Source organism: Scyliorhinus canicula, chromosome 15 (assembly GCF_902713615.1).
Source record: "Scyliorhinus canicula chromosome 15, sScyCan1.1, whole genome shotgun sequence".
In the NCBI taxonomy this organism is placed as follows: domain Eukaryota; kingdom Metazoa; phylum Chordata; class Chondrichthyes; order Carcharhiniformes; family Scyliorhinidae; genus Scyliorhinus; species Scyliorhinus canicula.
The window spans coordinates 144,434,851-144,460,659 of record NC_052160.1 but is presented as its reverse complement, the minus strand read 5'-3'; the positions used below and the strand labels follow the sequence as shown (position 1 = coordinate 144,460,659).

General features: G+C 49.6%; 1 protein-coding gene across 4 annotated transcripts in view; it reads right to left on the bottom strand.

Moving 5' to 3' along the window:
- LOC119978657 (cleavage and polyadenylation specificity factor subunit 7-like) overlaps positions 1–23,730 on the bottom strand; it is a 74,961-nt gene extending 51,231 nt beyond the window's left edge. For all 4 annotated transcript variants that reach the window (XR_005463521.1, XR_005463522.1, XR_005463524.1 and 1 more), the window contains exons 1-3: positions 23,584–23,730; positions 21,469–21,696; positions 17,722–17,825 (exon numbers count right to left, since the gene is read on the bottom strand). Coding sequence is in view for 1 of the 4 variants with exons in the window: in XM_038820444.1 (XP_038676372.1) it covers positions 17,722–17,825; positions 21,469–21,696; positions 23,584–23,685 (434 nt within the window). In the remaining 3 variants the exon portion in view is untranslated. The remainder of the gene's footprint in view (positions 1–17,721; positions 17,826–21,468; positions 21,697–23,583) is intronic.
- Between the last annotated feature and the right edge of the window lie 2,079 nt (positions 23,731–25,809).

Genomic DNA, 25,809 nt, shown 5'->3' with positions numbered 1-25,809 from the left:
TAAGAGGGAGGATATTAATAAGGCATTTATACCAACCTATATAAAACACAGACCAGTCTGGGGTTGCATTGACACATATGGAGCGTTTCTTCTTCCACAACAATTCCTGATGACCAAAGGTCGATTCTGAATCCCCCATTTCTTTGGGGAAAGTGGTCTTACCCCAAGGGAGCTACAATCTGGCTAGGCCTGGGCCTCAATGGTTTGGATGTGCATTTTATAAGGGCCATAAAGACTTGATTGGTATATATAACCACTCATTTGAAGCAGGTCTGCTGTCATACTCGCTTTGTGGAGTAAATATTTAGTTAATTTTGAAGGCAGACAAGAATCCTGAAGAGTGTGCATCCTATCGGCCAGTGGTTTTCAAACATTTTTGCCAAGGACCCATTTTTACCAACCGGCCATCCTTCAGGACCCATGCCGGACGACCTTCGTAACCCACCATTTTCTCCTACCTTTAACGTGACAGGTGAGCCTGTGTGGTCCTCATGATCTCACTCCAATCAGTGAGGAGTTCAGCCGGTTCCTTTGCGCTGTCTTCACCTTTGTGAGGACGGAAAATCCAACCCCGTACACGTAGGTCGTTGTGAAAGGCAAAAGCAACAAAATGTTTGTTTTACTCAGCTCTGGATACTCCTCGGAGACGTTACTCCAGAATGCTGACAGCCTCATTGACTTGTGCCGTGTTTTTAATGTGCTGTCACAGCTGAGGTGCAGAAGTTCAGTTTCTTCATTCGGAGTCAGCTGCAAGTTAATAACTGATTCTGGGGTCTCAAACTCAAAAGGGATTTTTCACCCACCTCTTCTCTCTCAAAATCTGAACCTTCTCCTCTGGAAAGTAGCGACAAGAATTGTTGTTCACCGCAGCCAGATGCGATTGAATAAGGCTTCTCGGTCTATTGACAGTTCCTTTATTAACACGGTTTTCTGCGATGTGTCGAGGCAGGGTGAGGGACAAATAGGAATTTTGGCTTTGCACCCGCAATAGCCAAGCTTTCAATGACTTTTGGAAAGAACTGATTTCTTCACAGTGCCAAAAGCTATCATCATCCTTCCCTTGCAATATGGTGTTCAGTTCTTTTAGAATTGAAAAGACATAGTTAGCATCCAAGTTTCATCACCAAACGCATCAGCCAGTGGGGATGATTTCGCGAGGAGGAAAGCATGGATTTGATACCTGTTTGTAAACTCTGACTACTACCCGATCCATTGACAGCCAATGTACGTCTGCGTGGAACACTAAATGTGCGTGCTTGGCCCCCATGTCGGAACACAGTCTCAAAAAGACTGGTATTGAATGCGCTGCATTTAACAAAATTCACAACTTTCACAATTCCTTTCAACACCACTTCAAGATTGCTTAAAATTCCTTTTGATGCCAATGCTTCACAGTGAATAAAACAATTATTCCAAACAATGTCCTGACTAACTGCCTCCTCAATCCTTATTATAACTCCGCTGTTTTTCCCAGTCACTTTGGTTCTTCCATCGCTTCTAATTCCTCTAATGAACCCAGTAGAGCCTGCACTTTCCAGTTATGTAACTATTCAATGCTTCATAAATCTCTGTGCCAGTTGTGTGGGTTGGTAATGTCAGGCAGCATAGCAAATCCTCAACAATTTCATTGTGCCAAACATACTTCATGTAAACTAACAAGATTGCGCAATCTGGAACGTCTGTACTTTTATCCAGTTGTATTCAGAATGCCTGTGCTGATTTTATTAATTTTCTTTTAAATAATTTTTATTCAAATTTTTCAACAACAAATTTTCTCCCAACAATAAAGTAAACAAGGTATAGAAATAAACAGAAAGAGAAATCCCCCCCCAATACAAAGCAATAAATTAATAACTTAATAACAATACAATACAATAGCAAACACACCGTCTCAAAAACAAGCCCCCTTAAAGGACACCTCGGACAAAGTCCCCGCCACCCCCTTCCAAAACCCCTCCAACGCCGGACACGCCCAGAACATGTGGGTGTGGTTCGCTGGGCCTCCCGAACACCTCCCACACCTGTCCTCTCCCCCAAAGAACCAGCTCATCCTGGCCCCAGTCATGTGTGCCCTGTGCAGCACCTTCAGCTGAATTAAGCTGAGCCGTGCGCAAGAAGAGGACGAGTTCACCCTCCCCAGGGCGTCCGCCCACGTCCCATCGCCGATCTCCTCCCCTAGCTCCTCCTCCCACTTCGCTTTCAGCTCTTCCACCAAGGCCTCCTCCTGCATCACCTGATAAATTGCCGAGATCCTACCCTCACCGACCCACGTCCCCGAGAGCACCCTATCCTGCACCCGCCTAGGCGGTAGTAGCGGGAACTCCGCCACCTGCCGCTTAACAAACGCCCTTATCTGCATATACCTGAAAGCATTCCCGGGGGGACCCCACTTCCCCTCCAACTCATCTAAAGTCGCAAACTTCCCATCGAGGAAAAGGTCCCCCATCCGCCTGATGCCTGCCCTATGCCAACTCAAAAACCCACCATCTATTCTCCCTGGTGCAAACCGGTGATTGCCCCGTATCGGGGCCCGCAATGAGGCCTTCACCTCCAACCTCTTCCATGTGGCACCCTCCCCCTCCATCACCCACCTACGAATCATTGCCACATTCGCAGCCCAGTAATACCCACACAAGTTGGGCAACGCCAAGCCGCCTGCCTCCCTTCCTCGCTCCAGGAATACCCTCCTCACTCTCGGGGTCTTCCGCGCCCACACGAACCCCAGAATACTCTTATTCACCCTCTTAAAAAAAACCTTCGGAATCAATATGGGGAGACACTGGAAAAGAAACAAAAACCTCGGGAGCACCGTCATCTTAACTGACTAGACCCTACCCGCCAAAGAGAGTGGCAGCGCATCCCACCTCCTGAACTCCTCCTCCATCTGTTGAAAAAATGAAAAATGAAAATCGCTTATTGTCACGAGTAGGCTTCAATGAAGTTACTGTGAAAAGCCCCGAGTCACCACATTCCGGCGCCTGTTCGGGGAGGCTGGTACGGGAATCGAACCGTGCTGCTGGCCTGCTTGAAAAGCCAACGATTTAGCCGAGTGAGCTAAACCAGCCCCACCAGACTCGAAAAGTTTAGCCTATGCAGGGCCCCCCAGCTCCTTGCTATCTGGACCCCAAGGTATCTAAAGCTCCTCTCCGCCCTTTTCAACAGGAGTTCTCCTACCTCCCTTTCCTGGTCCCCCAGGTGCAGTACAAACAGCTCACTCTTCCCCACGTTGAGCTTATAACCTGAGAAATCCCCAAACTCCCCAAGTATCTTCAACACCTCTGGCATCCCCCCGCCGGATCCGCAACGTACAACAGTAAATCATCTGCGTACGACAACTGGTGCTCCTCCACCCCCCGCACAATCCCCCTCCAGTTCTTCAAATCCTTCAGCGCCATGGCCAAGGGCTCAATCGCTAACGCAAAGAGCAGGGGAGACAAGGTGCAGCCCTGTCTCATCCTCCGGGAAAGCCGAAAATCCTCCGACCTCCTCCCATTTGTCACCACACTCGCTACCGGGGAGCTATACAGCAACCTCACCCAGCTAATGAATCCCTCACCAAACCCAAACCTCCTCAGCACTTCCCACAGGTAGCTCCACTCCACCCTGTCAAAGGCCTTCTCCGCATCCATCGACTTCTCCTCCCCAGCCGCCAACGCCACCATCATAACATTAAGAAGCCGCCGTACATTGACATTCAGCTGTCTCCCCGTCACAAACCCCGTTTGGTCCTCATGGATAACCATTGGTACCACATCTTCCACCCTCCTGGACAGTATCTTAGCCAACAACTTTGCGTCCACGTTGAGGAGCGAAATCGGCCTGTGAGACCCACGCTGGAGGGGGTCCCTTATCCCACTTCAGGATCAGGGAGATTATTGCTCTAGACATCGTCGGGGGCAGAGCCCCCCCCCTCCCTCGCCTCATTCAGGGTCCTCACAAGCAGCGGGCCCAGCAGATCTGAAAACTTCTTATAGAACCCCACCAGGAACCCATCAGGTCCCGGCGCTTTCCCTGTCTGCATACTCCCCAGCGCCTCCAACTCGATTGGGGCCCCCAGACTCTCTACCCGCTCATCCTCTACTCTTGGGAACTCCAAAAAGTGGTCCATCCCGCCCACCTCCCTAGGGGGCACCGCCAGGTACAGCCCCTCGTAAAAGGATCTGAACACCCCATTAATGTCCCTGCCACTCCGCACCAAGTTCCCTCCTGCATCTGTGACTCCCCCTATCTCTCTCGCTGCCTCCCGCTTCCGGAGCTGGTGGGCCAGCATCCGACTTGCCTTCTCCCCATACTCAGATACCGCCCCCTGCGCCCTCCTCCACTGCGCCTCCACCTTCCGGGTGGTCAGTATATCGAACTCCGCTTGGAGGCTGCGACGCTTCCTCAGAAGCCCCTCCTCCGGGACATCCGCATACCTCCTGTCCACCCTTACCATTTCTTCCACCAACCTCTCCCTCTCAACCCTCGCCCCCCTCTCCCTGTGCGCCCGAATTGATATCAGCTCCCCTTTAACCACCGCCTTCAGCGCTTCCCAAACCACCCCAACTTGCACCTCCCCGTTATCGTTGGCTTCCAAATACCCCTCTATACCCCTGCGGACCCACCCGCATACTTCCTCCTCTGCCAGAAGCCCCACATCTAACCTCCACAGCGGGCGCTGATCCTTCCCCTCCCCCAGCTCCAGGTCCACCGAATGTGGAGCATGATCAGATATGACAATCGTCGAATACTCCGCCCCCACCACTCTCGGGATTAGCGCCCTGCTGAGAACAAAAAAGTAAATCGGGAATAAGCCTGGTGGACATGGGAGAAAAAGGAGAACTCCCTGCCTCAAAAACCTCCAGGGGTCTACCCCTCCCATCTGATCCATGAACCCCCTCAGCACCGAGGCCGCCGCCGGCCTCTTGCCCGTCCTAGACTTCGAACGATCCAGAGCTGGATCCAACACAGTATTAAAGTCCCCCCCCCCCCTCCCCCAAGATCAAGCCCCCCGTCTCCAGGTCCGGGATCCGGCTCAACATTCGCCGCATGAAGCCCGCGTCGTCCCAGTTGGGGGCATACACGTTAACCAGAACCACCCGCTCCCCTTGAAGCCTACCACTCACCATTACGTATCTACCTCCACTGTCCGCCACCACACTCGACGCAACAAACGACAAGCTCTTGCCAACTAAGATCGTCACCCCTCGATTCTTCGCATCTAGCCCCGAGTGAAACACCTGCCCCACCCAGCCTCACCTGATCCGCCACCTTAAGGTGCGTCTCCTGGAGCATAGCCACATCTGCTCCCAGCCCCTTCGGGTGCGCCAAGACCCGGGACCGCTTCACCGGTCCATTCAGCCCCCTCACGTTCCATGTCACCAGCCAAATCTGGGGGGTCTTCCCCCTCCCTCTGCGCCGGTCAGCCATAGCTCTCCCTCGGCTCACCACGTGCCTGCAGAACCCCCCAGGCCCGTTCCCCACGGTGGCAGACCCCCCCCCCCCCCCCCTCATCAGCAGTTCCCCTACGGCCCCTGCAGCAGCAACCCGGTACCCCCCCCCCCCAGCTGCGTAACCCCTTCCATTGTACTTCCGTAAGTCAGCCAACTCCTGCTGACCCCGGCTGCTCCCGCCATCCCAACGACCCCCCCGATGCAACACAACCATCATTCCCCCCTCCCTGTGCCGTCCCCGCCCACTACTCCTCCAACGCGGGAAAAAAACCCGCGCTTCCATCCCATACCCCGCCCCCCCGACCCAACACGCGGGAAAGAGACAGGCACATGACCCAGCAGGACCGCGAGCAACTCCCCAACCCTCCACCAGTGAAAAAACAGTGAAAAAACAAAAAAGCACCCCAATAAATAAGTAACAGCCCCAAAAAGCGAAAAAGCAGAACAGCAAAAAGGCAATATCAAACACAGCCAATAAAACGAAAGGATACCAAGGAGGACAGAGCCTCCGGACTATGTATATCATTCCCCAGCCCCCCCCCCCCCAGTCCTCAATTCGAGTCCAACTTCTCTGCCTGGACAAAGGCCCAGGCCTCCTCCGGAGAATCGAAGTAGAGCTGGCGGTCCTTGTAAGTAACCCAGAGGTGAGCCGGCTGTAGCAGGCCAAACTTCACCCCCTTCCTGTGAAGCACTCCCTTCGCCCGATTGAAACCAGCCCTTCTCTTCGCCACCTCCGCGCTCCAGTCCTGATAGATCCTGATCTCTGCATTCTCCCACTTGCTGCTCCTTTTCTTCTTCGCCTATCTCAGCACGCACTCGCGGTCAACGAAGCAGTGAAACGGGACCGGCACCGCCCCAGGCGGCTCGTTCGGCCTGGGCTTCCTCAACAGCACTCGATGGGCCCCCTCCAGCTCCAGGGGTCCTTGGAACGACCCCGCGCACATTAACGAGTTCAGCATCACAACCATGTAGGGCCCCAAATCCAAACCTTGCAGCCCCTCCGGGAGGCCCAGAATCCGCAGGTTCTTCCGACGGGATCAGTTCTCCATCTCCTCCATCCTTGCCAGCCATTTCTTGTGAAGCGCCTCGTGCGACTCCACCTTCACTGCCAGGCCCAGGAGTTCATCCTCGCTCTCCGAGGCCTTTTGCCGTAGCTCTCAGATCTCTACACCCTGAGCCGTCTGAGTTGAGCGAGGCCTTAAACGGTTCGAGGATCTCAGCCTTCAGCTCTCTGAAGCAGCGATGGAGCAGCTCCTGCTGCTCCTCCGCCCACTGCTGCCACGCTGCCGGTTCCCCGCCCGCCGCCATCTTGCTTTTCCTGCCTCGCACCTTTCTCTGCTCCAAAGCCGATTTTGTGACCGCTCCGCTCCTGGTCCAGTCCATCCACCGGCAGATAAGGACAGTGGATGTGTTCCCACCCGGGGAAAAGTCCAACCAGCACCGCTGCGGGCCCTTAAAAGAGCCCAAAAAAATCAAAAATAGCGGGAGCTACCGAACGTACGGCTTAGCTCTGCATCACCGCAACTCCGGTGCTGATTTTAAACAAGTAATAAGCTGGGCTTCTAAATTCCCAGCAATATCACAAATTCGGCGAACCACTGTGTTTTCACTAACTCGGATTCATTTCACCTTTTTAGCTAACCTCTCATTGAGCCCGTACTGAAGCAGGGAGAATTAATCTCTCCACAGTGTGGGACATTTCCTCTTTAGCTACATGGTGAGTTACCATGTAAGAGGCAAATCATACTTTGTCATTCAATGTAACATTTCTGCAAATTCCAGCTAGCCAGGGGGAACGAGCCAAGGTATCTACAACGCAAAAACTTCATACGAAAGGAGACAAGGACGTACCCACAACCGCCACGAGACATTACTGGAAGAGTTACTGGACGCAAGCATACTAGATAAAGGAAACTGTAGCAACATGTATGACCGACTGGTAGAGAGGGCCGACACCGTACTGGACGCAACAAGAAAGAAATGGGAGGAGGACCCGGGAATTGAAATCGGCTGGGACTCTGGAGCGAAGCACTGCACAGGGTCAACACCACTTCCACGTGCGCAAGGCTCAGCCTGACGCAGCTAAAAGTGGTACATAGAGCCCACTTAACAAGAATCTGTATGACTAGGTTCTTCCCGGAGGTGGAGGATAGGTGTGAACGGTGCCAAGGAGGCCCGGCCAACCATGGCCACATGTTCTGGTCTTGCCCCAGACTTGCAGGGTACTGGACAGCCTTCTTCGAGGTAATGTCCAAAGTGGTGGGGTTGAGGGTGGAGCCATGCCCGAAAGTAGCGGTCTTCAGGGTTTCAGACCAGCCAGATCTATCCCTGGAGAGGAGGGCGGTCGCCCTTGCCTTTGCCTCCGTGATCACCCCCCGTAGAATCCTGTACGATTGGCGGTCAGCAGCACCACCCAAAACTGCAGACTGGCTGTCCGACCTCTCAGGGAAATGACAGCTGGAAAGAGGGCACGGGGTACGATAACAAACCTGGCATCTCCAGGAACAGAGAACAAGGAGAATACAGGCGAAAGACGGGAGGAATGGCAGAAGCGGAGGTGAGCACAAGACGACAACGAGATCCGTCCGGGAGAAGCAAGTGACAACACCAACACCAAACCCATTTGAGTATTGCCCACTGTAATTGTTTCTCCAGCACACAAATGTATATTTACCTCCCCAGTCTGCACCCCCCCCCCCAAACAAACAGTCGTCTACTTGTGTTGTAAATAATTTTGCCAGTTGTAGAGTTGCTGCTGTTGAGCTGGTGTGCACAATACCCTACCAGTTATTCTATTTTATATTCTTTCTTATTATTACTTTTTTTTGGTATGGTTGGGTATGCCCTTCTCTTCTATATATGTATATATATTTCTTATTCTGTGTTCATAACGGTAAATATACTTTGTTCAAAAACCCAATAAAAACATTTATAAAAAAAATGTTACATTTCTGCTGAGGGCTTCAGCTGACGATTTAAGTTCTCACTGCCTCCTTTGGAAAAATCAGGAAGTGTGTCCTCGAACTCACCATGCTTAGTCTTCAAATGCCTTTGAAGTTTTGAGGGTTATAAACTTTTGTTTGCTGGTACTTCCCTGTATATAACACACATGGGCTTTGCATCCTGATTTGCACTGGCACAATCAATAAAGCCACACCTTAAATTTTTTTATACTGCTTTGTTCCTGATTTCAGTTTCATCTTAATGGGCCACTCACCAGAGGCCCTGGAGCTCACACTACCACTGTTTTGTCCTGCTCTGGATTCCCCCTGAGTCACTCTCTCCAGCACGTTTAGTTGGGAGATTCTGGCCTGTTGCGTCTCTGGCCCTCTCTTCCTTATTACAAAGTGATTCATTTAAAATTCAGTCCTGTTGCTTGCTGCTAATAAAATGTTGGAATTGCTCTCATGTCCAGAGCACATGATGTCAGTGTACAGAGCACATTACCTGCTCTCTGCTGTCGCTTCAGGTAGGAAGACTGCATCGATTTAAAAAAAAAACCTCTGACACCAGCGGTCTTTCCCGCTGGGCTCCGGGCCTCCGCATTGACGAGTGGGCACGCACGGCATGGCCGGCATTCTGAAAGCTGATCGCGGCCGTCACTTTGAAAAGCCAGCTGAGGCCTTGGGCACTACATGCCATGATCGAGATCGCCGCGAAGCATGGCCTCGTGACCATCCCCACAGGTTGATACCCTGACTTTGCAAATGCCTGCTATAGGCCAATCTCACTACTGGGTGCAGATTTGAAATTGGTGTCAAACGTGCTGGCATGGCGTCCAGAGAGAATCCTGTCTCTGATCATCCCGGGTAACCAGGCTGGGTTCATAGGGCCAGAATTCATGTAACAATGTCAGGAGGAAGTTATTAAATATAATTCAGGCCTCTCAAAAATGGGCATCAGATGGTTTAGTTACCTCTTTGGATGCAGGGAAAGCTTTTGACCAAGTGAAACTGAATTATTTATTTCTCTGTTGCAGACGGTGGGGTTGGGAGGGGGGGGGGGGCTTTAGAAAATTCCACTGGCGGCAGTACTAGATCTGATCATTTTAGTCTCCAGCGAGGGACTAGGCAGGACTGAGCGTTATTGTTTGCAATACCCAGAGTCCTTACTAAAGGCAATTAGAGCATGATCCTTCGGTATTTGGGCTATTCAGTGAAGGAAAGCAACACAAGATTACGCTATGTGCAGATGACGTGTTGCTATTTGTATTGAAGCCGGACGCTTCTGTTCCTGTTATTATTGATGCAGCGGGCTGAACGAGGGGCTGGTTTAGCACAGGGCTAAATCGCTGGATTTGAAAGCAGACCAAGTCAGGCCAGCAGCACGGTTTAATTCCCGTACCAGCTTCCCCGAACAGGCGCCGGAATGTGGCGACTAGGGGATTTTCACAGTAACTTCATATGAAGCCTACTTGTGACAATAAGCGATTTTCACTTCATTAGCCTTTTCCTGGGTTATAAAATCAATTTTACGAAGTCTGAGATTACGCCTCTGGGAAGGTTAGAGGGAGACCGCCCCCGTTGCTAATTTCCCATTTAGATGCCCCCCCCCGCAGGGCTTACTTATTTGGGTATTTTTGTTATCCCCTCTGTCATTTGAATGGGGAAAACTGCAAACGACCCCGCCTTGTCGATCAAAAGTGGGACCTACATCGTCGGTCCTCCTTACCGATATCGTGGTTGGGGAGGACAGTGATGTGTTGGGCTGGCTGGGTCGATGTGGACTGCGCTTGCTGCAGTGTAGCAAGAGACAGACTTTCAACACGTGATGAGATGCAACACGATTTGATTTAACATCTGAACTATAATACATATTCAACTGTGGGTTGACACTATGCTGACTTGAGTGGAGACCTGACACTAGCCTGACCAGACTTACGAGCTACCACATGGTGTTTACACCGGCTATGCTCACGAGCTCTGACTGTCTCAGAGGCTGGATCCCGAGAGAGCAGGAAAACTGGTGCCCTCTGGCTTTATTGTGGTCGTGTCCTGTCTGGTGATTGGCTGCTGTGTTCTGTGTGCTCACTGGTCACCCTGTGTGTCAATCACTGCCTGTCTGCACTCCATTATATACATGGATGTATATTATGACATCTCCCCTTTTTTTTTAAGTTTGTGTTCAGATAATAAATATTAAGGTGCATGTGCGTGAAGATGTGTATATATACGTGACTATACAGAATATGCTAAAATGGACATATATACATAGGAAGGTGTCGCTAGTACAGATATAGGACAGATGAAACGGCAAAAAAATGATATTTAGAAGTCAAAACGATGAGGTAACAAAATTGTGCAAACATTCAGTCTATAAGTTTAGTCTCTGTGGAGGGCGACGAATTCTGGTTGACCGCCTCAAGGGTGGATCCGGGGCCGTCTGCACTTGGATAGGCGGGACCGCCGCCAATGCGGTGGGCGCAGAGGTCGGCAGGATTGCTGGTAGATTGGTGGCCTCATGGCAGGGCGCATCCGGAGGAGGCAGTGTGAGAGGTGGGACATCATGGTCGGGTGGCGGGCGTGGAACTCTGCGCAGCGCCCGCCTGTTGCGTCGTAGGAAAGAGCCATCAACCATGCGAACTAGGAATGATCTCGGGGCCACTTGCTTGACCACCACAGCTGTGGCGGACCAGCCACCGTCAGGCAGCTGTACACGAACACGATCAGTTGGGACCAGCTCGGGGAGATCTGTGGTATGAGCGTCTATGCTGATTTCTGTTGGGCCCGAGACTGCTGCATCTTCTGTATGACCGGGAAGTTGTCTGGAATATGGATGGCTGGAACCGTTGTTCGCAGAGTGCGGTTCATGAGCATCTGCGCTGGAAACAACCCAGTGGACAGCGGGTTCGCTCTGTATGCCAACAGTGCCAGGTTGAAGTTGGAACCTGAGTCTGCAGCCTTACATAGTAATCTTTTGACGATGTGGACCCCTTTTACGGCCTTTCCGTTTGACTGCGGGCAGTGGGGACTGGAGGCGACGTGACGAAAGTTGTATAGCCGGGCAAAAGCAGACCACTCCTGGCTGTAAAAACAGGGGCCGTTGTCACTCATCACCCTGAGTGGTCTTCCATGTCTGGCAAATGTTTCTTTGCATGACGCGAGGTCGGACAGTCTCACCACTTCGGGATAATTGGAAAAGTAGGAGGACATAGTCACGCCCCTTGGCGTGGAAAAGGTCGACACCGACTTTGGACCATGGGAAGGTCACTATCTCGCATTGCTGCAGAATTTCTTTAGGTTGGGCTGGCTGAAATTTTTGACACGTGAGGCAGTTGAGGACCGTGTTGGCAACGTCCTGGCTGATGCCCGGCCAGTAGACTGGCTCCCGAACTCTGCATCGACATTTCCCGACCCCCAGGTGACCCTCGTGAAGTTGGCCAAGCACCATAGCTTGCATGCTCTGCGGGATCACGGTTCATGAGGGTGCCGTCTACCACCATCAGATCGTCCTTGACATAAAACTGGGGACACTGTCCCTGCTGTCAGCCATTCGTGAGGTGCTGCATCACCCGCTGGAGCATAGGATCCTTGGCCCTTTCTTCATGAATTTGAATGACCCTCTCATCAGAGGCCGGAAAGTTGGAGGCACAGAATTACACCTGCGCATCGATTTGACATACAAAGTCAGTTTCCTTACACGGTGTGGTGATAGACCTGGAAAGGGTATCTGCAACAATAAGTTCTTTGCCTGGGGTGTAGACCAGTTCAAAATCGCAGCGGCGTAGCTTGAGAAGGATTCGTTGTAACCGTGGCATCATGTCATTGAGGTCTTTTTGGATGATGTGGACTAATGGCCTGTGGACCGTGTCAACCGTGAATTTAGGGAGGCCATATACATAGTCGTGGAACTTGTTGATTCCCGTTAGGAGGCCCAGGCATTCCTTCTCTATCTGAGCGTACCGTTGCTCAGTGGGCGTCATGGCTCTGGACGCATACGCAACTGGGGCCCAGGAGGAGGAGTCATCCCACTGGAGGAGCACCGCCCTGGCTCGCGTCAGTGGATATTTTTGTCTCCTTGGCGGGGTCGAAAAACGCCAGCACCGGGGCTTTGGTGAGTTTTGCCCTCAGCTCACGCCGTTCTTTCTCATGAGCGGGCAGCCACTGGAATTCCGTCGACTTTCTGACGAGATGGCGGAGGGCTGTGGTGTGGGACGCCATGTTGGGAATGAACTTCCCAAGGATGTTGACCATCCCTAGAAAGCGGAGAACCGCCTTCTTGCCCTCTGGACTCTTCATGGCGTTGATTGCCGAAACCTTGTCAGCATCTGGCTGCATGCCTTGCTGCGAGATGTGGTCGCCAAGGAATTTGATTTCTGATTGACCGAATGAGCATTTGACGCTGTTGGGTCGGAGGCCACGCTCGTAGATCCTGTGGAATGCCTGCTTGAGGCGATCGATGTGTTCTTGAGGAGTTGTGGATCAGATTAATACATCAACGCACAATCGCACCCCCTTGATACCCTCCATCAGCTATTCCATTATGCGGTGAAATACCTCTGAGGCAAAGATGCTGCCAAACGGCATTTGGATGTAGCAGTCGCGACTGAACGGGGTATTGAATGTGCACAGCTTGCGACTGGATGCGTCCAGCTGTATTTGCCAGAACCCCTTGGAGACGTCCAGCTTCGTAAAGAATTTGGCATGAACCATACCGTGGGCAGCACGGTAGCATTGTGGTTAGCACAATTGCTTCACAGCTCCAGGGTCCCAGGTTCGATTCCGGCTTGGGTCACTGTGCGGAGTCTGCACATCCTTCCCGTGTGCGCGTGGGTTTCCTCCGGGTGCTCCGGTTTCCTCCCACAGTCCAAAGATGTGCAGGTTAGGTGGATTGGCCATGTTAAATTGCCCTTAGTGTCCAAAATTGCCCTTAGTGTTGGGTGGGGTTACTGGGTTATGGGGATAGGGTGGATGTGTTGACCTTGGGTAGGGTGCTCTTTCCAAGAGCCGGTGCAAACTTGATGGGCCGAATGGCCTCCTTCTGCACTGTAAATTCTATGATAATCTCGTTGGTCAACTCTTCTCGTTTTGGTATCGGGTAATGCTCCCTCATGATGTTGCGGTTTAAATCTTTGGGGTCGATACAGATTCAAAGCACCCCTGACGACTTCTTGACGCAGACCATGGAGCTTACCCAGTCCGTGGGTTCTGTGACCGTTGATATGATGCCCTGGTCCTGGAGGTCTTGCATCTGCTGCTTGAGGCGGTCCTTCAGTGGTGCCGACACCCGATGTGGTGCGTGAACCACAGGGGTGGCATTTGGTTTCAGCAGGATTTTGCATTGGTATCTTTGAGAAAGGCAGTGCATGCTTAGTAATGATGCCCACCCGGAATGGGGATTTGAGGCACTCGCCGTCAGGATCTGCTGGGCTGTTGAGGTCGGAGTCTGGCATGGCCTGGGTTCATGGCTGGGATCGCTGGATGCTGGGCAGTGGAGCAGATGTGCAAAGGGCTGCGTAGTGGCCAAGCTTGCCACACTGTAGACACCGCCGTGATTTTGCGGGGCGTTGCCGCTTTAAATGGGCGGAGCCACAATTCTGACACGTCATGACGCCAACGTCAGCGCGTTCCGTGCACCAACACGCAGTACAGTCGAACGAATTACGCACCTGCGCAGGCTGGTCTTCTGCGTCGTCGTCCCATCGATTGTGGCGCGCATGCGCAGGGGCCCGGGAAAAGCGGGCGAAATGGCCACTCTCGTCGATATTTAGGCCCTGCATTTGTGCGATGGCCTGCACCGGTTCTGCCTCGTGGGAGGTTAGCTTTGACATTTCTGCCGCCCTGATGTGGGAGTACCGATTGTCAGCATGTTCGTGCACAACGCACGTTTCGATGGCGATGGTGAGGGTGAGCTGCTTGACTTTCAGGAGCTGCTGGCGAAGGGAATTGGAGTGGACCCCGAAAACGATCTGATCCCGGATCATGGAATCAGTTGTCGAGTCATAGTTACATGACTGCGCGAGGATATGGAGATGGGTCAAAAAGGATTGAAATGGTTCATCCTTACCCTGAAGCTTCTGCTGGAAAACGTACCGTTCAAAGCTCTCATTCACCTCAATGTCGCAGTGGCTGTCGAACTTCAGCAGGACTGTTTTAAATTTTGTCTTGTCTTCACCTTCAGCGAATGTGAGGGAGTTGTCGATGTGGATGGCGTGGTCCCCGGCTGTGGAGTGGAATAGTGCGATCTTCCTGGCATCCGATGCGGCCTCGAGATAGAGTTGGAAATTCTGTTTGAAGATCTTCCAATTTGCACCGAGGTTGCCGGCGATGCGGAGGAGAGCAGACGTTTTCCATGTCACTGGATGGCTGTTTGCTGGTCAACGCTGAATCACTCACGGTAGGACCGTCAATTTCAGCATCCAGGCCTGGTACCATGATGTGTTGGGCTGGCTGGGTCGATGTGGAATGCACTTGATGCAGTGTAGCAAGAGCCAGACTTCCAACACTTGGATGAGATGCAACACGATTATATTTAACATGTGAACTATAATACGTATTCAACTGTGGGTTGACACTATGCTGACTTGAGTGGAGACCTGACACTAGCCTGACCAGACTTACGAGCTACCACATGGTGTTTACACTGGCTATGCTCACGAGCTCTGACTGTCTCAGAGGCTGGATCCCGAGAAAACGGGAAAGCTGGTGCCCTCTGGCTTTATCGTGGTTGTGTCCTGTCTGGTGATTGGCTGCTGTATTCTGTGTGCTTACTGGTCATCCTGTGTGCCAATCACTGCCTGTCTGCACTCCATTATATACATGGATGTATATTAGTACAGACAGCACTGGTTAAGGTGAATGCCTCGGTTATTGTTCCCTTTACAGATGCTGCCAATCTTTCTTTCTGATCAGGTCCTAATGGGGTGCTCAGTTCTTTTACATGGAACATAATCTCACTTAAAACTAGCCAAACTGCAACTTCCCAGTTGTGTGGCGATTGGGTTGTCGAACAAACATATCAGTTAGCTTCTCATCTTAGATTCATACAAGAATGGGTCAGGGAGGACCGTTCCTCCATCAGGCTCGATATCGAAACTGGGCAGTCTGTGTACTCCTTACAGGCCCTGTTTTTTCTCAGGGATTTCAAGGCGGTGCCTGTCAAGTGTGGAAATCCTATCATCGTTTAGCTCAGTTGGCTGGACAGCTGGTTCATGATGCAGAGAAAGGCCAACAGCGAGGGTTCAATTGATGCGTTGGCTGAGGTTATTGATGAAAGCTCACCTTCTCAATCTTCCCCCTCACCTGAGGTGTGGTGATCCTCAGGTTACGTCACCACCAGTCAAGTCAGCTCTCCCCCTCAAAAGGGGCAAGCAGCTTATCGTCATCTGGGACTATGGTGACTTTACAGTTTCAACACTTTCCCAATTTAAACTTTTGAAAAATGTAGGTAAAAGTGAAAAGCAAAAGATGCCAAATGTTGGGATTTTACAACCAGAAAATGAGACGGTACTGCAAGTGTAAAGTGCAGGCAAACCAATGCTTCAGGAATAGAAAACTTCCATCAAAAATTGAAATTAAAAACATGAATAAGCATTTTAATAAAATCAAAAAGTGGGATGGAAAGAGTTGGTGGAAAGACTTGCTCAAGTAAACACGATTGTTTGAACCAAGTAAACACGATTGTTTGATGATTTAGATGCTCATTACATGAAGCAACAGGAAAAAAGCACAGAAGTAGCCGAATATATTCGGAGAAACTAAGATATGAATGTCTAAAACAAAATATTGGAACCACTCAACGGGCCAAGTAATCCCTGTTGCGATAACTAACATTTCAAGTATGGCCTTCTGTTAAAACAGGAAGATAGTATAGATCCGTAGCATGCAGACAAATGGAAAGGAACACACACACAACTCAGCCAAAGGAGAGTAAACACAAACTTCACAACTATGAAGTTATAAGATTATTGTATTTTGGGATTGTAGCTTTAACTTTAGGGGAAATGAAGGAATCATGGGACCTGTTCTTGGGTCTACTTCTCAGCAAGCCTCGGTGATGTTATTGTTGACTTCAAAGGAAGGCTTTTATTGTTTTACTGAGAAGGCGGTACAAGATATTTATAACAGTCTGAGTATACAATGCAGACTCATCTCCCAGGAGGTTATTGGCACAGGTTGCAAACTATTTAGGGCCTCACGGTAGCATGGTGGTTAGCATCAATGCTTCACAGCTCCAGGGTCCCAGGTTCGATTCCCGGCTGGGTCACTGTCTGTGTGGAGTCTGCACGTCCTCCCCGTGTGTGCGTGGGTTTCCTCCGGGTGCTCCGGTTTCCTCCCACAGTCCAAAGATGTGCGGGTTAGGTGGATTGGCCATGATAAATTGCCCGTAGTGTAAGGTTAATGGGGGGATTGTTGGGTTATGGGTATACGGGTTACGTGGGTTTAAGTAGGGTGATCATTGTTCGGCACAACATTGAGGGCCGAAGGGCCTGTTCTGTGCTGTACTGTTCTAATCTAATCTATTATGCAATAAACTGTTCATTTACTTCAAAGATGAAAGCGTGTTGGGGGCAAGGATAGCTAATTAGCATTTCTGCCTAAATGCAAAGTTAGGTGACAAATTGCCATGGGGAAAGAGAGCAGAAGAAGCCATTGGAGTTCAGGTTTGACTACAAAAATCAATGAATACCACAGACAGCAGTTCTAGCTGGTGAGCACATGAAAAAAAGACAGCTGGATTCTGAGCTATTAAAACCTTGGGTCTGTACATTCTCCTCGTGTCTGCGTGAGTTTCTTCCGGGTGCTCTGGTTTCCTCCCCTAAGTCCCGAAAGATGTGTTTTTTAGGTGACTTGGACATTCTGAATTCTCCCTCTGTGTACCCGAACAGGTGCCGGAGTGTGGCGACTAGGGGATTTTCACAGTATCATTGCACTGTTAATGCAAACCTACTTGTGACAATTATAAAGATTATTATGTGGGGAAAGTAGGGTCTCTGGGAAGACATGCTGACGAGCTTTTTAGATTCCAAGGCATTTATTCACAGCAGCTGAACGCCTTGCTATCATAGAACATAGAACAGTACAGTACAGGCCCGTCAGCCCACGATGTTGTGCCGACCATTTATCCTAATCTAACACCAACCTAACCTACACCCCTTCAATTTACTGCTGTCCATGTGCCTGTTTCAGAGTCGCTTAAATGTCACTAATGACTCTGACTCCACCACATCTGCCGGCAGTGCATTCCACACACCCACCACTCTCTGTGTAAAGAACCTACCTCTGACATCTCCCCATACCTTCCTCCAATCTTTTCAATGTTCTCTGCTTTGATATCATTTTCTACTCACCCTCGAGATTGACCACCTTTTGCAACTTCATAAAATTTTATTTCACCAACATCAAGTATTCCAGTGGAATGAATGGCAGATAGTAAATCATCAGCTGTTGTCCACTGTGAGAAATTAATACACAGCAATTAGAATATATTAGCACAATGTTTCCACGATTTTGCAGACTTATTGCTCTAGTCTCCAATATACATACATAGCTTTCATTGTTAACTTGCTTTTCTCATCATTACTATTAAAACCCATCAGAAAACCCAATGCTCAAAGGTTTAACAGACCAAAACAAACACAAAAAAAGTCAGATAGTCAAACCTGCTTGAAAAGAATGAAATTCACAGCAGCCCTTTGTGAGACTCTTTTTTCCAATGGACATCAAGCTACCATTTTTTATCTACCTACAATCAGCAGCTCCTTTCTCCCCGCGTGATCTTTCTGCATACAACACATACTGGAGGCCACGTTCAAATAGCTTTCCAAGTCTCACTTATCCCACCTATTGCCAGCTTCATCATTGCTGAACAAATTATCCTTCACTTTTCCCTCAGGAATATCTGCATAATTGTAAATAAGACTTTTATAATTAACTTTTGGATGATTGCACTGGCATAACTTTGACTGAAACCTGGCTCATAAGTAAACATGGAAACATAAAAAACAGGTGCAGGATGAGGCTATTCGGCCCTTCGAGCCTGCTCCACCATTCATTATCATCATGACTGATCAGCTAACTCATAGCCTAATCTCACCTCCCCACCCCCCCATATCCTTTGATCCCGTAAGTGCTCCATCTAACTGCACCTTGAAAACATACAATGTTTTGGCCTCAAATACTTCCTACGGTAACTAATTCCACAGGCCGAAGGAGAACCGGAGGATGTGGTTTATTTAGATGTTCAGAATGCTTTCAACAAAGTCTCACACTGCAGATTACTGTGTAAAGTTAAAGCGCATGGGACTGCGGGTCGTGTCTTGAGATGGAGGGAAAGCTGGTTAGCAGACAGGAAGAAAAGAGTTGGAATAAATCTTTTTCCGACTGGCAGGCAGTGACTAGTGGGGTATCGCAATCTGTGCTAAGGTCTCAACTGTTCATTCACATCATATATTAATGATTTGGACGAGGGAACTAAATGTATTATCTCTAAATTTGCAGATGATACAAAGTTGGGGGGGGGGGGAGGGAGAGCTTGAGGAGTATGCAGAGATGCTTCAGTTGGATTTGGACAGGATGGGTGAGTGGGCACATATATGGCAGTGAATGTGAAGTTATCCACCGGTAGCAAAAATAGGAAGGCAGATTATTATTTGAATGGGTGTAAATTGAGAGCTGGATATTCAGCAAGACCTTGGTGGCCTCATGCACCAGTCACTGAAAGTAAGCGTGCAGGTACAGGAGGCAGTAAAGAAGGCAAGTGGTATGTTGGCCTTCGTAACGGGTGGATTTGAGCACAGGAATACAGATGTTTTACTGCAATTGTATCGGACATTGGTGAGGCCACACCTGGAGTATTGTGTGCAATTCTGGTGTCCTTATCTGAGGAAGGATGGAGTATAGAGTACCGTTACCAGGCTGATTCCTGGGGTGGCAGGACTGTCATGAGAAGAGGCTAAATTGGTTAAGATTATATTCATTGGAGTGAGAGGGGAGCTCATATAAACATATACAATTCTAACAGGATTAAACAGGGTAAATTCAGAAAGAATGTTCCCGACGCAGGATTTAGATCGTTTGGAGACTTGGGCGAAGAGATGGCAGATGGAGTTTAATCCAGACAAATGTGAGGTAATGCATTTTGGAAGGTCTAATGCAGGTAGGGAATATACAGTGAATGGAAGAATCCTAAAGAGCATTGAAAGTCAGAGAGATCTAGGTGTACAGGCCCACAGGTCACTGAAAGGGGCAACACAGGGGGAGAAGGTAGTCAAGAAGGCATACGGTATGCTTGCCTTCATTGGCTGGGGCATTGAGTATAAGAATTGGCAAGTCATGTTGCAGCTGTATAGAACCTTAGTTAGGCCACACTTGGAGTGTAGTGTTCAATTCTGGTCGTCACACTACCAGAAGGATGTGGAGGCTTTAGAAAGGGTGCAGAAGAGATTTACCAGGATGTTGCCTGGTATGGAGGGCATTAGCTATGAGGAGCGGTTGAATAAACTCGGTTTGTTCTCACTGGAACGACGGAGGTTGAGGGGCAACCCGATAAGAGGTCGGCAAAATTATGAGGGGCATAGACAGAGTGGGTAGTCAGAGGCTTTTCCCCAGGGTAGAGGGGTCAATTCCTAGGGGGCATAGGTTTAAGGTGCGAGGGGCAAGGTTTAGAGCAGATGTACGAGGCAAGTTTTTTTTTTTTTTACAGAGGGTAGTGGGTGCCTGGAACTCGCTGCCGGAGGAGGTGGTGGAAGCAGGGACGATAGTGACATTTAAGGGCCGTCTTGACAAATACATGAATAGGATGGGAATAGAGGGATACGGACCCAGGAAGTGTAGAAGATTGTAGTTTAGTCGGGCAGCATGGTCGGCACGGGCTTGGAGGGCCGAACGGCCTGTTCCTGTGCTGTACTTTTCTTTGTTCTTAGTCCAGAACTAGGGGTCAAAGTTTGAGGATAAGGGGTAAACTTTTTAGGATTGAGGTGAGGAGACATTTCTTCACCAGAGTGGTGAATCTGTGGAATTTACGACCACAGAAAGTAGTCGAGGCCAAAACATTGTGTAATTTCCAAGAAGGAATTAGATCTAGCTCTTCGGGCTAAAGGGATATGGGGGGGCAGGTGGGATCAGGGTACTGAACTGGATGATCAGCCATGATCATAATGAATTGCAGAGCAGGCTTGAAGAGCCGAATGGCCTCTTCCTAATTCTATTTTCTTTGTATGTTTATAAGAATTTATCTAGATTGGCCTTAAAAATATTCAAGGAGTCAGCTTCCATCACTCTTTTGCCCTGTTTTGCCGGCAGCCCGGGGGTTTCCTGACGGCGTGGGGAAACCCCATTGATCAGCCAGCGTGACGGAGCATCCCGCCGACGTACTGAAACAGAAATGTGGCGCGACGGAGAATCCAGCCCCTGATGCTCCATCCAAGCAACATCCTGGTGAATCACCTCTGTACCCCCTCCAGTGCAATCACCTCCTTGCTACAGTGAGGTGACCAGAACTGCACACAGTACTCCAGCTGTGGCTTAACGAACGTTCTGTATAGCTCTGTACACCTCATTGCTCTTACATTCTGTGTCACAACTGATAAAGGCAAGTGTCCCATACGCCTTCTTAACTACCCTATTCACCTGCTCTGCCGCCTTCAGGGATCTGTAAACAAGTACCTCAAGATCCATCTGTTCCTCTGAGCTTCCTAGTGTCCTGCTAATCATTACATACTCCCGTGTCCTGTTTCTTCGTCCAATGTGCATTACCTCCGCATTTATCAGAGTTAAATACAACCTGCCACTATATCCCCACAGATGCTGCCAGACCAGGTTTTTCCAGCAATTTGTGTTTTTGTCCCATTTTATCCTCAGTTTCTGTCTACTCAGGAAAGCAATCCTTACAACATGCTATACCCAATAAAACAATAGAATCATTACTTGAGATACTGGCATACAAAACATTTAATTATTCACAATTAGCTTTCTCATGACAGGAGTAGTTGGCCAATAAAGGGCCTGACAAATACACAGTTTTCAATGCCCATTTAATCTGACAGACGGACCACCACACATGAAGTTATATCATAGCGGCGAAAACCAATGCTCACCCATGTCAGATTTCCAATCAACATAGGCTTGCGACCAGAAGTTGATCCTTTACTCATATCCGATAAAGGTGATTTAGAAGGATCAGCTTCGTCTGGAACTGCAGTAGTTGGAGATGTATCATTTGAAGAGCACTTGTCCTTTTCAGGCTTTAACTCATTGTTTACCCCTATTATATCATTAATCAAATTATCATATAACTCCATCTGGGCCCGATTCTCATTTTTCACCTGTGAAAGAAAGAAAAGAGAATAGTGAGCATTAAATGCCTCAATTCACAGGGCAGTACGGAATATGACTACATTTAGAATGTTCTACAATAAAAGGACCCCTATTGTTTCACTCCTGCTACTCTTTGTACAAAGGTACTGATCTTTACCAATGCTTCAAATCATTTACTGACATGAACAAAATGGAACACATAACAAGCATTTTGTTCAATATGTCCCTTTAATTGTGTCAAAATATCATGCCAACACCCATCTGTACATTTCAGCATTATTACAGGGTGTCCGATGATATGCCTGATAAGGATCAATAATTCAAAGCAAAAATTTCCTTTTCAAAATTAAATGCATTATGTAAATACAAATGAAAATATAAGCACATCAATTAAAATGATCTTCTATAAAGTTGTTGTACCGAGCAGCTCAACAGAGATTGCATACCAACATCAGTAAAATACGCAAACCTCTTGGGAATGGCATCAACATACATTTTTACAAACTGATAAAAATCTATAGCTGCATTTGCCAATTTCAAACGTTTTTGGATTGTTATATTGTTAAGCATAACTATATTTGTAAAATGGAGCACTAAGATGGGTATGAATGAAATTTGGCATACTTTGCACATGGATGCGTCGTTTGAAAGGAGATAAACATAAAAGAAAAACTAAGTTCACCTATGTGATCAAAACGTTTAATTTAGCAAATTTTAACTATTTCAGACATGGGGAGAACGTGCACACGCCACAGACACAGAGAGAATGCACTCATGCCACGCAGACTCAGGGGAAGTGCAGACTCCACATAGACACGGGGTGTAGTGCAGACTCCACACAGATACGGGTAGTGCAGACTCCACGCAGGCACGGGGAGTAGTGCAGACTCCACGCAGGCACGGGGAGTAGTGAAGACTCCACGCAGGCACGGGGAGTAGTGAAGACTCCACGCAGGCACGGGGAGTAGTGAAGACTCCACGCAGACACGGGGAGTAGTGAAGACTCCGCGCAGACACGGGGAGTAGTGAAGACTCCGCGCAGACACGGGGAGTAGTGAAAACTCCGCGCAGACACGGGGAGTAGTGAAGACTCCGCGCAGACACGGGGAGTAGTGAAGACTCCGCGCAGACACGGGGAGTAGTGAAGACTCCGCGCAGACACGGGGAGTAGTGAAGACTCCATGCAGACACGGGGAGTAGTGAAGACTCCGTGCAGACACGGGGAGTAGTGAAGACTCCGCACAGACACGGGGAGTAGTGAAAACTCCGCGCAGACACGGGGAGTAGTGAAGACTCCGCGCAGACACGGGGAGTAGTGAAGACTCCGCGCAGACACGGGGAGTAGTGAAGACTCCGCGCAGACACGGGGAGTAGTGAAGACTCCATGCAGACACGGGGAGTAGTGAAGACTCCGTGCAGACACGGGGAGTAGTGAAGACTCCGCACAGACACGGGGAGTAGTGAAGACTCCGCGCAGACACGGGGAGTAGTGAAGACTCCGCGCAGACACGGGGAGTAGTGAAGACTCCGCGCAGACACGGGGAGTAGTGAAGACTCCACGCAAACATGGGGAGAAGTGCTGACTTCACACAGTCAGTGAGCCGAGGCTGGAATTGAACCCGGTTTCAGGGCACCGTGAGGCAGCCGTGCCAATCACAGCGCCCCCCCCCCCCCCAGGGAGTTAATTACTGTCTCCCCCCCCCACCCCAGGGGGTTAGTCACTGTCTCCCCCCACCCCCCAGGGGGTTAGTTACTGTCTCTCCCCCACCCCAGGGAGTTAATTACTGTCTCCCCCCCACCCCAGGGGGTAGTCACTGTCTCCCCCCACCCCCAGGGGGTTAGTTACTGTCTCTCCCCCCTCCGGACCCAGGTACCCCTCCCCTGGGCACCAGTACCTCTCTCCCGCCGCCGTCATCGTCGCCGCCGCCTCCCTCCTCCGGCGCCGCCGACAACAGGCCCGGGCCCGGCTGCTCGCTGCTGTCCGACTGCACCGCCATTACACACCCAGCATGCCCCGCGACACCGCCGTGCGCGCCCCAGAATGCCGTGCGGACCCGCACAGACCGCCGTGCGCCCCCGGAGTGCCGTGCCGTGCCGTGCGCGCCCCCGGAGTGCCGTGCCGTGCGCGCCCCCTGAGTGCCGTGCCGTGCCGTGCGCCCCCCCCCCCTGAGTGCCTTGCCGTGCGCGCACCCCCCTGAGTGCCTTGCCGTGCGCGCGCCCCTGAGTGCCGAGCGCCCCCCCCCTGAGTGCCGTGCGCGCGCGCCTGAGTGCCGTGCGCGCGCGCCTGAGTGCCGTGCGCGCCCCCGCACCGCGTCATTCCCATTTTGATCCCGGCAGGAAAATCAAATGAGAAAAACAAGCATCAAAACTTCAAAGTGGCAGATTGGTGGGAGACTAGAGGACTGGGAAATCTTTAGGGGGCAACAGAAAGCTGCTAAAAAAGCCATAAAGAAAAGTAAGATAGATTCTGAGAGTAAACTTGCTCAAAATGTTAAAACCGATCGTAAAAGTTTCTACAAATATATAAAACAAAAAAGAGTGGCTGAGGTAAATATTGGTCCTTTAGAGGATGAGAAGGGAGATTTAATAATGGGAGATGAGGAAATGGCTGAGGGACTGAACAGGTTTTTTGGATCGGTCTTCACAGTGGAAGACACAAATAACATACCAGTGACTGATAGAAATGAGGCTATGACAGGTGAGGACCTTGAGAGGATTGTTATCACTAAGGAGGTAGTGATGGGCAAGCTAATGTGGCTAAAGGTGGACAAGTCTCCTGGCCCTGATGGAATGCATCCCGAGTGCTAAAAGAGATGGCTAGGGAAATTGCAAACCACTAGTGATAATTTACCAAAATTCTGGTCCCTCGAGCCTGCTCCGCCATTCAATAAGATCATGGCTGATCTTTTGTGGACTCAGCTCCACTTTCCGGCCCGAACACCATAACCCTTAATCCCTTTATTCTTCAAAAAACTATCTATCTTTACCTTAAAAACATTTAATGAAGGAGCCTCAACTGCTTCACTGGGCAAGGAATTTCATAGATTCACAACCCTTTGGGTGAAGAAGTTCCTCCTAAACTCAGTCCTAAATCTACTTCCCCTTATTTTGAGGCTATGTCCCCTAGTTCTGCTGTCACCCGCCAGTGGAAACAACCTGCCCGCATCTATCCTATCTATTCCCTTCATAATTTTAAATGTTTCTATAACATCCCCCCTCATCCTTCTAAATTCCAATGAGTACAGTCCCAGTCTACTCAACCTCGCCTCATAATCCAACCCCTTCAGCTCTGGGATTAACCTAGTGAATCTCCTCTGCACACCCTCCAGTGCCAGTACATCCTTTCTCAAGTAAGGAGACCAAAACTGAACACAATACTCCAGGTGTGGCCTCACTAACAACTTTTACAATTGCAACATAACCTCCCTAGTCGTAAACTCCATCCCTCTAGCAATGAAGGACAAAATTCCATTTGCCTTCTTAATCACCTGTTGCACCTGTAAACCAACTTTCTGTGACTCATGCACTAGAACACCCAGGTCTCTCTGCACAGCGGCATGCTTTAATATTTTACCGTATAAATAATAATCCCGTTTGCTGTTATTCCTACCAAAATGGATAACCTCACATTTGTCAACATTGTATTCCATCTGCCAGACCCTAGCCCATTCACTTAACCTATCAAAATCCCTCTGCGGACTTCCAGTATCCTCTGCACGTTTCGCTTTACCACTCATCTTAGTGTCATCTGCAAACTTGGACACATTGCCCTTGGTCCCCAACTCCAAATCATCTATGTAAATTGTGAACAATTGTGGGCCCAACACAGATCCCTAGCTACTGATTGTCAACCAGAGAAACACCCATTAATCCCCACTCTTTGCTTTCTAATAATTAACCAATCCTCTATCCATGCTACTACTTTACCCTTAATGCCATGCATCTTTACCTTATGAAGCAACCTTTTGTGTGGCACCTTGTCAAAGGCTTTCTGGAAATCCAGATATACCACATCCATTGGCTCCCCGTTATCTACTGCACTGGTGATGTCCTCAAAAAATTCCACTAAATTAGTTAGGCACGACCTGCCCTTTATGAACCCATGCTGCGTCTGCCCAATG